Source organism: Stegostoma tigrinum, chromosome 9 (genome assembly GCF_030684315.1).
Source record: "Stegostoma tigrinum isolate sSteTig4 chromosome 9, sSteTig4.hap1, whole genome shotgun sequence".
Lineage (NCBI taxonomy): Eukaryota > Metazoa > Chordata > Chondrichthyes > Orectolobiformes > Stegostomatidae > Stegostoma > Stegostoma tigrinum.
The window spans coordinates 99,075,824-99,090,596 of NC_081362.1; the positions used below are offsets into that span (position 1 = coordinate 99,075,824).

A 14,773-nucleotide genomic window follows, 5' to 3' on the forward strand; every position below is an offset into this window, starting at 1 on the left:
TCTGTGCCCCTTCCCTCTTCTGCTGTTTGTTTTAATTTACCCCATCTCTGGTAGGGTTCTGATCTTTACCGGGGGACAGCATGCTTCATCTGCGCTGTTCAAACCCTAAACTCTGGAATTACTTCCCAGAATCTCCTCACTTCAGACATTAAATACACTAACATCGGCATATCCTGAAGCACAGCTTTGTCTGTTGATGTTAGGGGCACTGGATAGTGTTAGCAAGGGGGAGGAGTGAAATGTGACAGGGGCAGAGGGGGAGGGAAGGGGTCGGGGGGGGGGGGGGTGAAGAGAGAAGGATTGGGGGGAGCATTTGCAGGAGGAAAAAGAGAGAGAGAGACAGCAGAGAGATCGGAGCGGGGTGAGTGTTGTGGGTAGAGGGCAGGAGATCAGAAAGAGGGGGGAAGAGGATTAAGGCAGAAGGGGGTACTTACCGTGGATTGGGACAGCCTTATGGGAGGAGTTCAGGTTTTCCGAGAATAAAAAGGGTTTTTGGCAGCGAAGCAATATTTTACATTCCGGAGGCTGAGATTAATTAGCTCCAGATGTGAGTCCCCGAGAGAGAGAAAGCAGGGAGTGAAAAATAGAGAGGGAGGGAGGGAGGAAAATCTTCGGAAAGGCAGCAGGAGAGAGAGAAAAAGAGACGGTGACAGAGAAAAAAACCCAGGCAAAGAACGAAGCAGAGTGTGGGAAAAGAGAGGGAGAGAAGTTTCAGGGAGCATTGAATGAAATAATCGACACAGGATCGAAAGGAACGTTTCCCAAGTTTGGAGAAGTTTCTCAGGAAGTGGCTGGAATCCCGGGAGGGATCCAGGCGCTGGTTGATCCCGGTTGATCCAGAATCCCTGTCGAGACTAGAGTTTGGTGAGCGCCTGCGAGCATGGCCAGGGCTCTCTGTCAGTTTCTCTACCTCCTGTCGATCCTGGTGCGGGCTGCGGCGGTCAGTTATCCCCAAAGATACCCCCTGTACTCGGCAGTCTCCGCGGAACACAGCAGCCAGGCGGAGCCCGGAGTGAGGGCAACCAGCAGGCACAGGTAAGGGAGAGGAGGAGAGAGAGGGCAGGGGTGGGGGTGAGGGGGAAAGGGTGAGTGTGTGGGGGTAGAGGAGAGGGAGAGAGAGGAATGGGAGGGGAAGGGAAGAGGTGAGTTGGGAACAGGGAAGAGGGAGAGAATGGAAGGAAGAGAGGGAGGGAAGAAGGGGAGAGGAAAGTGTGAGGTAGGGAGAGAAAGGAATTGGAAAGGGAGAAATGGAGAAAGAAGTAGGGGAGATGAAAGGGGGAGAGAGGGGAGTGAAAGATAGAGAAGTGAGATGGAGGAAGAGGGAGAGGAGGCTGAGAGAGAGTCAGGAGAACAGATTGAAGGGAGTGGGGAACAAAGGTGGATAGAGATGGAGAGAGAGAGGGAGAGGGAGATTGCGAGGAGGAGAAGAGAGGGAGGGGAGTGAGAGACACTGAGTGAGAAGTGTGGGAGGAAAAGAGAAAGGGAGAGTGGGTGGGGGCAAAGGAAGAGAGGTGGGTAAGGGGGAAGAGAGAGTGAGAGGTGAAATGGGGAAAGGGGACAGAAAGTGGGGGAGGAGGAGGAGAGAGGGAGAAGGAGGATTGGGGAATGGCTAGAGGGAGAGGGAGAAAGCAAGAAAGTCAAACAGAAATGGAGAGAGGGAGGGAGTGAGGGAAGAGAACAGGGGAGGAGGGATGTGGGAAAGGGGTGTGGTGATGAGGAGAGGGAGAGAAGGACAGAGAGGAAGGAGTAGAGACAGGGGAAAGGGTGAAAGAGTGAATTGAGGAGATGGAGGGAAGAGGGGTTCAAGCTGGAATATTGAATAGCTGGAATATTGATAGCTGGAATATTGAATTTCCAGAATGATGTGGGTTGTAGGGAGAAGTCGTATGAGTCTTTTTTCAGCGTCAGAGCAACTCCCAACTGGTTCTAGACATTGCGATAAGATTTTGTCTAGCAAGTGGTGAAATGCCTATTACCAGGAATTACTGTTCAGTATCTGTCTCATTAACACCAAATTTCACCTCATTAATATGCAACTCCCTTTTCTACCACATGGCAGATAGCAGCCAGACATCAAGGATTCCTGACATGAAATTCTGAGTGGCTACTGGGCAACCCCCATCCCAACGAGTGCTCCTCTGGCCATCCACCAGCTTCACACACACCCCAAGCCCACAGACACTGGCCACTATCATGGCAAATCTTGATCCACATGTAGTATAGTTCTGTAAATACTGCCCTGGAACCTCTCATTGAAAAGATGCTGCATTGTCACAGAGACAGGCATCAGCTCGTGGATCTCAGAGTTCTCTGAATAGTCACTTACTCATGTCTACTTCAATGCACAAAGCGTCTTTGCCTTGCCCTGCCCCACTCTCCCTTGACCTACCTTAACCGTGCCCTCTTTGTCCTGAGATCCTGAGCTTCTAGTTGCCTGCCATTTCCACACACCACTGCGTTCCCTGTCCAACTTCTTTGTCTAGTGCTTGCTGAAGTACTTCAACAAAGATCAGTGCAAGCCAGAAGAACAGCACTCCGTTTTCCACTTGGGAACGCTACAGCCTCAGGACTCAGTATTGAGTTCAACAACTTTAGGAACTGAACACCTTCCCCATACTTTCCCCACCCCAACACCCAAGGCTTTGATCTGCGATTATACATGACCCATTGTTAGCCACTAATATTCCCCATTAGCAGATATTCATTCTCCCAGACAGACTGTTATCTACTCCTTTGTCTGTTCAACTGTTCTTCTCTCTTTGGGCTCTATCCCCACCTATCGTTTACTCCCATTGAACTTTGTGGGAAGCGAGCAAAGTGATTGCTGGTCCCCTTACTGAGATTCTTGTATCATTTATAGCCACAGGTGAGGTACCGGAAGACTGAAGGTTGGCTAGCAGGGTACTATATATTTAAGTAAGCTGGTAAGGAAAATCCAGGAAACTGTAGACTGATAAGCCTGTCCTCAGTGGTGTGCAAGTTGTTGGAGGAGATCCTGAGGGATAGGCGTTATATGTATTCGAAAAGGCAAGGACTGGTTAGAGATAGCTGACATGGCTTTGTGTGTGGGAAGTTATGTCTCACTAACTTGATTGAGTTTTTTGAAGAAGTGACGAAGAGGATTGGTGAAGGCAGAGTGGTGGACATTGTCCTTACGTTTTCAGCAAGGTGTTTGACAAGATTCCTTATGGCAAATTGGTTAGCAAGGAGAGATCACATGGAATTCAGGGAGAGCTAGATTGTAAATTGGGAGAGGGGAGTGCGCAGCAGGACCTGGGTGTCCTTGTGCACCAGTCACATGCAGGCGCAGCAGGTGGTAAAGAAGGCAAATGGTATGTTGGGCTTCATTGCGAGAGGTTTTGAGTACAGGAGCAGGGATGTGTTGTTGCAGTTGTACAGGGCCTTGGTGAGACCACACCAAGAATATTATGTGCAGCTTTGGTCTCCCTTTTGCTCTCGAGGGAGTGCAGCAAAGGTTTACCGGGTTGATTCCGGGGATGGTGGGACTGACATATGAGGAGATATTGACTACGTTGGGATTGTTTTTGAGAGAGTTCAGACAAATGAGGAGGAGGGCGGGGTCTCATGGAGACTAACGGGACTGGACAGGGTAGATGCAGGGGGGGGGGATGTTCCCGATGGTGGCTGTGTCCAGAACCATGGGTCACAGTCTGAGGATTTGGAGGAGACCATTTAGGATGGAGATGAGGAGACATTTTTTCACCCAAAGAGTGGTGAGTCTGTGGAATTCATCACCACAGGAGGCAGTTGATGCCAAAATATTGAATGTATTCCAGAGGTGTCTAGATAGAGCACTTAGGGGTGAACGGGATCAAAGGTTATGGGGAGAAAGCAGGGTTACAGTATTGAATTGGACAATCAGCCATGACCGTGATGAATGGAGGAGCAGGCTCAAAGGGCCAAAAGACCTTCTCCTTTTCCTATCTTCCATGTTTCTATGTATTTGGATTCAAAATTGACTTGATGGTAGGAGATAGAGGGTTGTTTTTCAGACTGGAGACTTGTGACCAGTGGTGTTCCATGGGGATTGTCCTGGCTCCACTGCTTTTTATCATTTATATAAATGATTAGGGTGTGAACACAGGAGAAGTGGCATGTAAGCTTTCAGATGACACCAAAATTGGAGGTGTAGTGGACAGCGAAGAAGGTTACCTCAGAGTGCAATGGGACCTTGATTCGATGGGCCAAGGGTTGGCAGATGGAATTTGATTTCGATAAATGTGAGATGTTGCATTTTGGTTGCATTTTATCTGTGAATAGCCTCTGTCAATCAACTTTTGCAAGTTTTTGCCTAATACCGTCAAAATTGGCCTTACTCCAATTTAGAACTTTCACTTTTAGATTGGTCTATCGTTTTCCATAATTAACTTAAAACTAATAGATTTATGATTACTGGCCCGAAAATACTCCCTACTGACCCCTCAGTCACTTGCCCTGCCTTATTTCCCAAGGGTAGGTCAAGTCGTGCTCCTTCTCCAGTAAGTTCTTCCACATACTGAATCAGAAAATTTTCTTGTACAGATTTAACAAATTCCACTCCATCCAAACCCTTAACACCACTGCAGTCTAAGTCTGTGTTTGGAAAGTTAAAAGCCCCTACCGTTACAGTCCTATTATTCTTACAGATAATTGAGATGTCCTTATAAGTTTGTTCCTCGATTTCCCGCTGACTATTGTGTGTGGGGGGGTGGGGGGGGGGAGGTAATGAGGAATCTATAGTGAAATCCCAATAAGATAATCCTCTCTTTCTTTTTTCTCAGTCGCATCCAAATACTGGTCATAGTCCCAGGAACATCCTCCCTAAGTATTACTGTAATGTTATCCCTAACCAAAAATGCTACTCTATCCCCTCTTTCTATCCTTCCGATAGCATCTACATCTTGGAACTTTAAGCTGCCGGTCCTATTCATGTCTCTGTAATTGCTATGATAGCCCAGCCTCATGTTCCCAACCATGCCCTGAGTTCATCTGCCTTACCGTCAGGCCTCGTTCACTAAAATAAATGCAGTTTAATTTATCAGTCTTACCTCATTCTCTGCCTTGCTCTTGACTCCCTCAATTATTTGACTTGCTCCTTTTCTCAACTGTACCAACATATCTCTTTTCTCACTACCTCTGTGCCTCAAACTGGCCTTTTACTAATTTAAATGCTCCTGGGTAGCTCTCACAAATCAACCCACTAGTATATTGACCCCTTCCAATTCAGGTGCAACCCATCCTTGTTATACAGGTCACTTCTACCCCAGAAGACATTCCATTGATCCAAAAGTCTGACTCCTTTTCCCTTGCAACAGCTCCTTAATCATGCGGTCATCTGTTCTATCCTTCTATTCCTGTTGTCACTAGCATGTGGCACCAGGAGTAATCCAGGTATTACTACACTTGTGGACCTGCTTTTTAAATTCCTGCCTAATTTCCTATATTTTCTCTTCAGAACCTTGTCCCTTTCTCTACCTATGTCGTTGGTACCAATGTGTACAACCTCCTGCTGGTCACTCTCCCCTTTGAGCACCCTCTCAGACATCCTTGACCCTGGCAACAGGGAGGCAACACACCATTCTGATATCTACCTGTCAACCACAGAAATATCTAACTGTGCCCCTGGCTAAAGAGTTCCCATCACAATTGATGCTTTGGAATCTGACATACCCTTCATTACAGTAGAGCTAGCCTTGGTACCAGAAACCTGGCTGCCGGTGCTATATTCCCATGAGAGTCCATCACCCTCTACATTTTCCAAAGCAGCATACTTATTTGAGATGGGGATAGTCACAGGAGACTCCTGCACTACCTGCTAAACTCAACTGCCTTTCCTAGAGCTGACCCCATTTACCCGTCTGTATGCAATTTTTCTACTTTCCTGAAACTGTCATCCATCATGCCCCATGGCTCCTGTAAATTCCTCATTGCCTCTAACTGCCGCTCCAATCAGTCCATGTGATCCGATAGGATTTGCAACCAAACACACTCCCTACAGACATTCACTAGAACATTGAAATTCTCCCTAATTTCCCACATCTGGCAGAAAGAGCATATCACTCTACTAATGAAGGGTCTAGGCCCAAAACGTCAGCTTTCCTGCTCCTAAGATGTTGCTTGGCCTGCTGTGTTCATCCAGCTCCACACCTTGTTATCTTGGATTCTCCAGCACCTGCAGTTCCCATTATCTCTCTCTCTACTAAAGGCCATTTCTGTTCCTTAATCTACAGACCCAGAAAATATTACAGTCTTACTGCTCTAAAAGCACTGCTCTAGGATAACTTAGTACTTAGGTTTTATATTTTTAAAAAATCAAAAGTCAGACCTCACTAAAACATCAAAAAACCCCACCCTACTGACTATAAAGGATTTACAAAATTTCTTCATTTCAACCTGTGTTTCTACCTTTTGTTAGTGTCATCTGCAAATGTGGCTGTAGTGCCTTTGATCTCTGCACCCCAGACATTAATCTCAATTGTAAACACTTGGAGCCCAAGGACTGAGCCCTGTGGTATCCCACTAGTTACATCTTACCAATCAGAAAAAGACCCATTTATCCCGACTGCTTTCTGCTTTCTCACTTCACTGATGAAGGAGCAGTGAACCGAAAGCTTGTGATTTCAAATAAACCTGTTGGACTATAACCTGGTGTTGAGTGACCTCTGACTTTGCTTTCTGTTGGTTAACCAATCCTCTAACCAAGCTAATGTATTACCCCTAACCTGTGTGATGGTGTACCAACCTTGTGTGAGACACCTTAGTAAATGTCTCGTGGTATTGGAGACAAGATGGTGGCACTTACATTGGCAGAGTTGAGAAGGTCTTTGACCTACTTACTGGATTTCCTTTAGAAGGCTGAGACTGCACTGACCAGGTGGTAACTGCAATCCAGGCTGGCAGTATACCCACGACTAACCAACCTGTCCACCACATAGAGGGGCATCAACGTCCCCTTCTCTGCCAAGTCCGGGGCAGCTTTGAACTCGGGGTGCGCAACAGCCTTATAAAGATGGTGCAGTGCCGGGGAAGATGGATCTATCTCAGGATAGCTCAGGAGTGGTGAGTATTTCCAACTACGGCAGTGATAGAATTGGGCTAACATAGAATAAGATCGACCATAGAGGCAGGGCAGCCTGTTAATGAGGCAAGTTTGAGATGGCAGGACAAAGGAATTCACTCAGCCTCATGGAGAGCAACCCTCTGTGATGCTGGATCAAAATGTCACTTAGCCAGAAATTGACTAAAGGGAGAGAGAGGGGTTAGAAGGAGAAGTAGAGTGGGATGAGTTGGAGAGGAAGTAGCATAAGAGCAGAAACGTTGTGTAGGAGAGATTGGCAAATGAGGAAATGAGAAGGAAAGGGAGATGCTGAGGATTGGGGGGAGGTGGGGAGAGAAGGCAGAATTAAGAAAAATGTGGATGGAAAGAGGGAAAAAGATATCAGATCGAAATCTCCTACAATTTTCCACTCTCAACTCTGATTCTGAGGCCCATCACTGTCAGTACTAAACCTAAGGTCTGTCACTCCCACTTCTGTCCCTGGCTCTGTACACTCGTTTGAGTTAAATTTAATTATGGGAAAGGAAAAAGATGGTCTGCAAAAAGGGATTTTGGATTGGGGGAAGGCAGATTTTATTAAACTAAGACAGCATCTGGCCAAAGTAGACTGGCAACAGTTACTTCTAGTAAAACTACAGCAGAACAGCGGGTGGCAGTCAAAAAGAGAATGAGGAGAATATGAGTTCAACATGTTATCTTTAGGGTGATATGTAGAAATAACAAACCTAGACAACACTGAATGTCTAGGAATGCTCAGGACTGGATAAGAAGGAAAAGAGAGGCTTTTAGCAGTTGGAAAGAGACCAAATCAACAGAGGTTCTACTGATGCATAGAAAATGCAGGGAGATCTTAAGAAAGCAATTAGGAAAGCAAAGACGGAGGATGAAAAAACTGGTGGGCAAAAATAGGGACTATCCCAAAATGTTCTATATTTAGGGGAGGAGGATAACCAAGGAAAGAATAGAGCCCATTTGGGACGAAGAGGGAAATCTGTGCCTACAGCTGGAGGTTATTGGTTAGTTTTAAAATGGATACTTCATAACTGTCTTTACTCAGGAAATGGAGGATGACAGCACAGAATTTGGAACGGGGGACTGTCAGGTTGACCTGGGGAGTGGGGAGCTACTGAAAGTTTTAACAGGTTTAAAAGTGGAAAAACTCCCAATCCAGGTGAGTCATATCCCAGGCTCTTGCAGGAGGGAAAGAAGGAAATTACAGGGGCTTTTAATTTCTTAAATTTTAAATTCTGCTCTTGGCACAGGGAAATGCCAACTAATGTGGTTCCACTTTTCAAGAAGGGGATTAGAGATAAATCAGGGAATTACCGACCAGTGAGTCTCATCTCAATGATAGGGAAACTATTGGAGAAAATTCTGAAGAAAGAAATTTAGTCTTCACTTGAAGAGGTAAGGTTCGTCAGGGATAGTCAGCATGGCTTTGTCAAAGGGAGATCGTACCAAACAATTTTGATTTAGTTTATCAAAATCTGGATCAAGTATGAAGATGAGGGTAGTGTACCTGATGTAGTTTATGTGGATTTCAGTGAAGCCTTTGACAAGGTCCCATTTAGGGGCCTTATAAAGAAGGTAAAACACCAGTAAGCTGCATGTGGTCAGGAAGGAGGGATCACATCTAGAGTGAGACACGGCCCAAGTATATAGTTTGGGAATTTGGAGGCAATGTGAGAACTCAGTACAGAGGGAAGAAGTGCTTTTGTAGTTGGTAAGGTCTTTTTATAGGGTAAAATGAACCTCAGGACCAGGGGATCCAGCACAAAAGAAAGTGACATCACAGGAAAACTGTGTGCTCAATGTTGGGAATAGCTATTAATTTGACAATCTATGAAAGGTTATTTTCAAATTTTCTGCACTCCATCCTCCTTTTTCTGAGTAAAGACAGTCGTGAAGTATTTGCTTAACACCAACCAACACCCTCCAGCTCTAGGCACAGATTTCCCTCTTGGTAAATATTTACAGCTTACAAATTAGAATAACAGTAGGAACAATGTTAAAAATAAAATCAATAAGAAAATAAAACAGAGATGCAGGGCCAGGTGATGTGTTGCACCTCCATAACGTGAGAGCTGGTGGACCATAGTGAGCACATCTGCAGCAAGTGTTGGTTGGGGTTTGAGGAACTCCAGCTCATAGTTGATGAGCTTGAATCTGAGCTTTGAACACTGTGACGCATCAGGGAGGGGGAGAGTTATCTGGATGCTGTGTTTCTGGAGACAGTCATACCCCTTAGATTAACTACATCAAATTGGGTTGGCATCATAACGTCCACCAAACCTGCCTCATCCTCTTAGTAAACACTGCCTAACATGTTTTAGAAATGCATGAATGTTAATAATGGATCCAGATGCTGGGATACTGGGCTGATATCTCCCCTTGTATTCAACAGGAACTGGTGTGCCTATGTAGTGACACGGATAGTGTCCTGCATCATTGAGGATGGTGTAACAACATATGTCAAACCAGAATATCAGCCCTGTGGATGGGGCCCGCTACAATGCCCACGGACAGTGATGTGAGTATTTACAGTACTAGTGCCCATGTACAGTACTAGGATAAATCTGCAGCAATTCCTCAGGGCAGTGCCCTAGGCCCACCCATCTTCAGCTGCTTTATCAATGACCTTCCCTCCATTGTAATGCCAGAAATGAGACATATTTGCTAACGATTGCAGAATGGTCAGCACCATTCGCAACTCCTAAGATACTGAAGCAGTCTATCTTGAAGTGTTGCTAAGTGGAAGTACATTGCTGTCACACAAATGCCAGGTAGTGACCATCTGCAACAAGAAAGAATCCAATCATCATCCCTTGACATTCAATGGGAACATCATCACTGAACCCCACACTATGAACATCCTGGGGGCATTATCATTGACCGAAACTAAACGGGACTAGCCATAAAAGTACTGTGACAGCAATAGCACGTCAGAAGCTAGGAATTCTGGACAGGAAAACTTAACTCCTGACTGCCTAAAGCCATCTACAAGGCATAAGCCAGGAGTGTAATTGCACACTCTCCATTGCCTGGATGGTTGCAGCTCCAACAACACACAATAAGCTTAACACCATCCAGGAAAAAGTAACCTGCTTGATTGGTGCCACATCTAGGGTAGCAGACTCATGGGAATATTAACGATTGGAACTTCCTCTCCAAGCCATTCGCCATCCTGACTTGGAAATACATCAACCGCTCCTTCACTGTCACTGTATCAAAATCCTGGAATACCCCTCCCTAATGACATTGTGTCTACCCACAGCACATGGACTTCAGTGGTTCAAGAAAGTGGCTCACTGTGACTTTCTCAAGGGCAGTTGGACTGGGCAATAATGGCTGTCCAGCCTGGGATATAGATGCCAGATTGGAAGCTGCTGTCAGAGGAACCTCAGTTAATTTCCTCAGTGCATCTTGTAAATGGTACACACTGTTGCTCTTGAATTGCTGGTGGAGGCAGCGAGTTTTTATGGATGTGGTGCCAATCAAACTGCTTTGTCTAAGGTACAGCCAGCGATGCCTGCATCCCAAGGAAGAATAAAGAAATTCTTCACAGTCTTTGGCACCCAGGCTTGGACACAGTCCTCTCATCGAGGCTAAACCACTGTTTTATAAAGGTGCCTCGCAGCTTCCTTGTTTTTGTTCTTTATTTCTCTATTTACGAGGCCCAGGGTGCCACTTACCTTATTAACACTTTCTCACCCTGCACTGTCAGCTTCAAGAATACAACATAGAGCGGTACAGCACAGGACAGGCCCTTCGGCCCACATTGTTGTGCCGACCTACTGTCCTTCTATGCAATTATGTTACCAGATCCTGATGCTCCCAATCCTTAAGGAAAGAAATGGTCATAAACAAGAACTCAATGGAACATCACTACATAACTGTAGACCTGTTTTATTCCTACATAGAGCCACAGAGCCACACAGCACAGAAACAGACCTTTCAGTCCAACCAGTCCATGTTGAACATAATGCCAAATTAAACTAGTCCGACCTGCCTGTCCCTGGCCCATATCCCCCCAAAATTTTCCTATTTACCTACTTAGACAAATGTCTCTTAAACATTGTAGCTGTACCCACATCCACCACTTCCTCAGAAAGTTCATCCACACGCAAATCACCCTCTGTGTAAAAAATATGTCCCTCATTTTTTTAAAAATCTCTCTCCTCTCACCTTAAAAAAATGTGTCCCCTAGTCTTGAAATCTCCCATCCTAGGGAAAGGGTAACAAGCATTAACTCTCTCCATACCCCTCGTTATTTCATTAACTTCTAAAGTTGCCTTTCAACCTCCTGTACTCACATGAAAAATGTCCCAGCCTATCCAAACTTTCTTTATAACTCAAAACTTCCATACCCGGCAACATCCTAGTAAATCTCTGCTGAACCCTCTTCAGCTTAATAATATCCTTGCTATATAAGAACCAAAATAACTGCAGATGCTGTAAATCAGGAACAAAACCAGCAGGTCTGGCAGCATCTGTGGAGGAGAAAAATAGAGTTAACGTTTAGAGTCTGGTTCGGAGGAAGGGTCACCAGACCCGAAACATTAATTCTTTTTTCTCCTCCACAGATGCTGCTAGACCTGCTGAGCTTTTCTAGCAACTTTGTTTTTGTTCCTAATATCTTTGCTATAACTGGGTGACCATAACTGGATATCTGTGCTTAAATTTTCCAATCCATTTGTCTCTCACAGTTATCGTTCCTTCATGAAGCCGCGATACAAGATTGCATATAAAATGGTGACAGAAATGGAATGGAGGTGTTGCCATGGTTACTCAGGAGATGACTGTTTGGTGGGTCCACCAGGACAGACTGACATTGTTTCTCCAAGGCCACAACAGCCCAAACCATCTGGGACAAGGCCATCAGCAGGTTCATCAATTGAAGGTGGGTCACCCTGTTGGTGGGAATTCAGGATTGGCCTGCACTGAGCCTTCAGTATGTCATTCTCAGCCTTGTCCCCAAAACATGGCAAGCTGGATTTTACTAATTCTTGGTGACTCCCTGTTCACCTAAACGTTTCAGGTGTCTTTCTATTTCATGCTTTTACAGGTAGAATGGATCCTGATAAGTCTCATCAGATGGAAGAAAAGATCCAGAAGTTGAGTCAAGAAATTCACAATCTTCAGTCCACTATCAGAGGGATGAATGAGAAATTCCAGGATGAAATACAGAAAGCGATTGAAATAGCAATGAATGGGAGGCAGCCAGCTGATGCTGCATCCCACCCTGACATGAAGGAGACTATCAATGAGATTCAGAAAAAACTCCATCAGATTGATAACCGGGTAAGGGAGCATGATGGTGAGATTAACCTTTTAAACACAATCAAACCAGCTGGTGGTGCTGGAGGCTACTCTGAGACTGGCCAGAAATGGTCAGATCTAAAGGAAGAGCTGGTGAGGGAGGTGGAACGCCGGGTAAAAAACTCCTGCTTCTCCTGTCGAGCTGACGTTGAGCTCCTCCGACAACAGCAGGAGGAGGACAGGCAGAGGCTTCGTGAACTGGGCAGGATATTCAATGCCACTGAGCAACACAACAGGCATCAAATAGAAAGCATTCATAAGCACATAAGTGAGATGCCTGGATCTAGGGGAAGCCTTTGCTGTGCGGAAATAGACAGCACAAAAACAAAGGTGAAGGATGTGGAACAGAAGCTCACATCCCTATCGGATATGGTGGGAGTTTTGAATCAGAGGTTGGACCATCAGCTTCCTGGCTTATCCTCAGTCAACACTCCATGGAATGATCAGTTCCACAAACGATTCCAACAGATTGAACGAAGACTGAACGAAAGTGAGAAAAATCTTGAAAAGCGCATCATGGCACATCTGAAAAATCTGAGGCATGAATTTTCAGGCAGAATCCATGGGAATGAAGAGAGAGTCAATGCAATAGTGTCTGTTGTGGGCAATGGTACAGTTTTTGATGATTGGGTGCGAGACACAGTCAGTAATTTAGGTGAGGACATTGCAAAGTTAAAGAATATTGTGGGAACAGATAGAGAAAGCCTGTTGACAGTGACATCAAATGTGTATGACCTGGAATCCAAGCTGCAAAGAGCTGTCAATGGCTGTGCACAGATCTGTAGCCCTCCCCATGTCACTGTCACACATGATGACCAAAGTACGTCTGAAATGTTGGATAGTTTAACCAAGCTCCAGAGGAAGGTTGTGAAAAATGAGGCTGACATTCAAAACATTGGGTCGAACATTCATAACCTTACTACAGGAGATAATTCATTCAAGAACATGCTGCATCAGTTTGGACAGGATGTTGAACAATTAAGGACAACGTTACATTCTAATGTGGAACACATGGACTTAATCAGCTCCAATCTCCGGGACTTGGAGAACAAGGTACAACATGCAATCGAAACCAGTGTTACAGAATGCAATACCATGAAAGATGAAGTCCTTCTGCATAGGAGTGAAATTAATGTGCGAGTTAATAAACTAACTGAAGAATTGGAGAAACTGAAGGAGAAAGCTGGCCACTCTGAGTATAACTGCAGCTCCATTTGCTCAACAACTCAGGACGAATTAAACAGGTTAAAGGAGGAGCTCAGAGAACCTGCCAAATATTATAAAGAGCTGCTGTTTAAAGTGGAAACCTTCAACAAGACTCTCGGCAGGTTTGGAATGTTTGGTGGCAGCTTGGGTTCTGATCTTGGCTCAATGCAGGGGGAGTTGAAAGATGTCATTCTGACTTTCAATTCAATCAATAGCACCTTGAATGTCCTTCAAGATTTTGTTCACCAGCAGAGCCACAACACAAATATCTTGAACACAACTTTCTCTGAAAGTACCGATAGGCTGATTACAGACATCAGCAGGATTGAGGAAGAGATGACTGATCACATTGAAGAAAATAACAATAAGTTCATAAATTTTCAGAAGGAGTTGGACAAGTTCAATAACCGCATAGTGGTGGAAATAGATGAATGCAGGGACTCTAATGAAGGACTTGGACAACGAGTGTCCAAACTGGAGACCATCTGTGTCAAGTTGGATTCAGTGTCCCAGAGTCTAGACAAAATCAAAGAAGGTTTAAACAGACATGTCTCCAGCCTGTGGAACTGTCAAAGAGAATTAAATTCCACGCTGCAGATCCACTCTGGAATGTTGCAAAATATTCAGGACACTCACCTAGGACTTCTGAATCAAAAAATAAGTATGCTGAACCAGTCTATGGCTGAAATACACACTACAGTACACAATTTCACAATGTGGGATTTCACTGGTGAGTAACACTCAATAATTAAAGAACAATTTACTCACCTTCCTCTCAATCATACTCTCCCAGGATAGGGACAGCGTTAGATACAGATACGGATGCAGAGTGAAACCCTCTCTACACTGTCTCAATCAAACTCTCCCAGGACAGGGACAGCACAGGGTTAGATACACATACAGAGTGAAGCCCTCTCTACACTGTCGCAATCATACACTCCCAGGATAGGGCCAGCACAGGGTTAATTAAAGAAGAAATCTCTTTACACTGACCCCATCAAATATTTCCAGTGTAGTTAAAGCGCAGGAGTTAAAGCACAGAATGAAGTTCCCTCTACACAGTTAGCTCCACACCATCCCCATCAAAAAGTCCCAGGACGGAGACACCACAGCGTTACATTCAGAGTAAAGCTTTCTCTACACTGTCCCCCTTCAAACACTCCCAGGACAGGTACTAGCAAACTAGCACCA

General features: G+C 45.1%; 1 protein-coding gene across 2 annotated transcripts in view; it reads left to right on the plus strand.

Moving 5' to 3' along the window:
* Positions 1 to 334: 334 nt before the first annotated feature.
* Positions 335 to 14,773, plus strand: part of LOC125455135 (EMILIN-1-A-like) — a 33,575-nt gene continuing 19,136 nt past the window's right edge. The window contains exons 1-4 of one of the 2 annotated variants that reach the window (XM_048536787.2): positions 335 to 1,035; positions 9,462 to 9,587; positions 11,764 to 11,957; positions 12,123 to 14,312. In XM_048536787.2, coding sequence (XP_048392744.1) covers positions 881 to 1,035; positions 9,462 to 9,587; positions 11,764 to 11,957; positions 12,123 to 14,312 — 2,665 coding nt within the window. In that variant the 5' untranslated portion in view covers positions 335 to 880. Of the gene's footprint in view, positions 1,036 to 6,831; positions 7,060 to 9,461; positions 9,588 to 11,763; positions 11,958 to 12,122; positions 14,313 to 14,773 lie in introns of those variants that run through there. The other variant, XM_048536788.2, reaches the window with a different exon arrangement.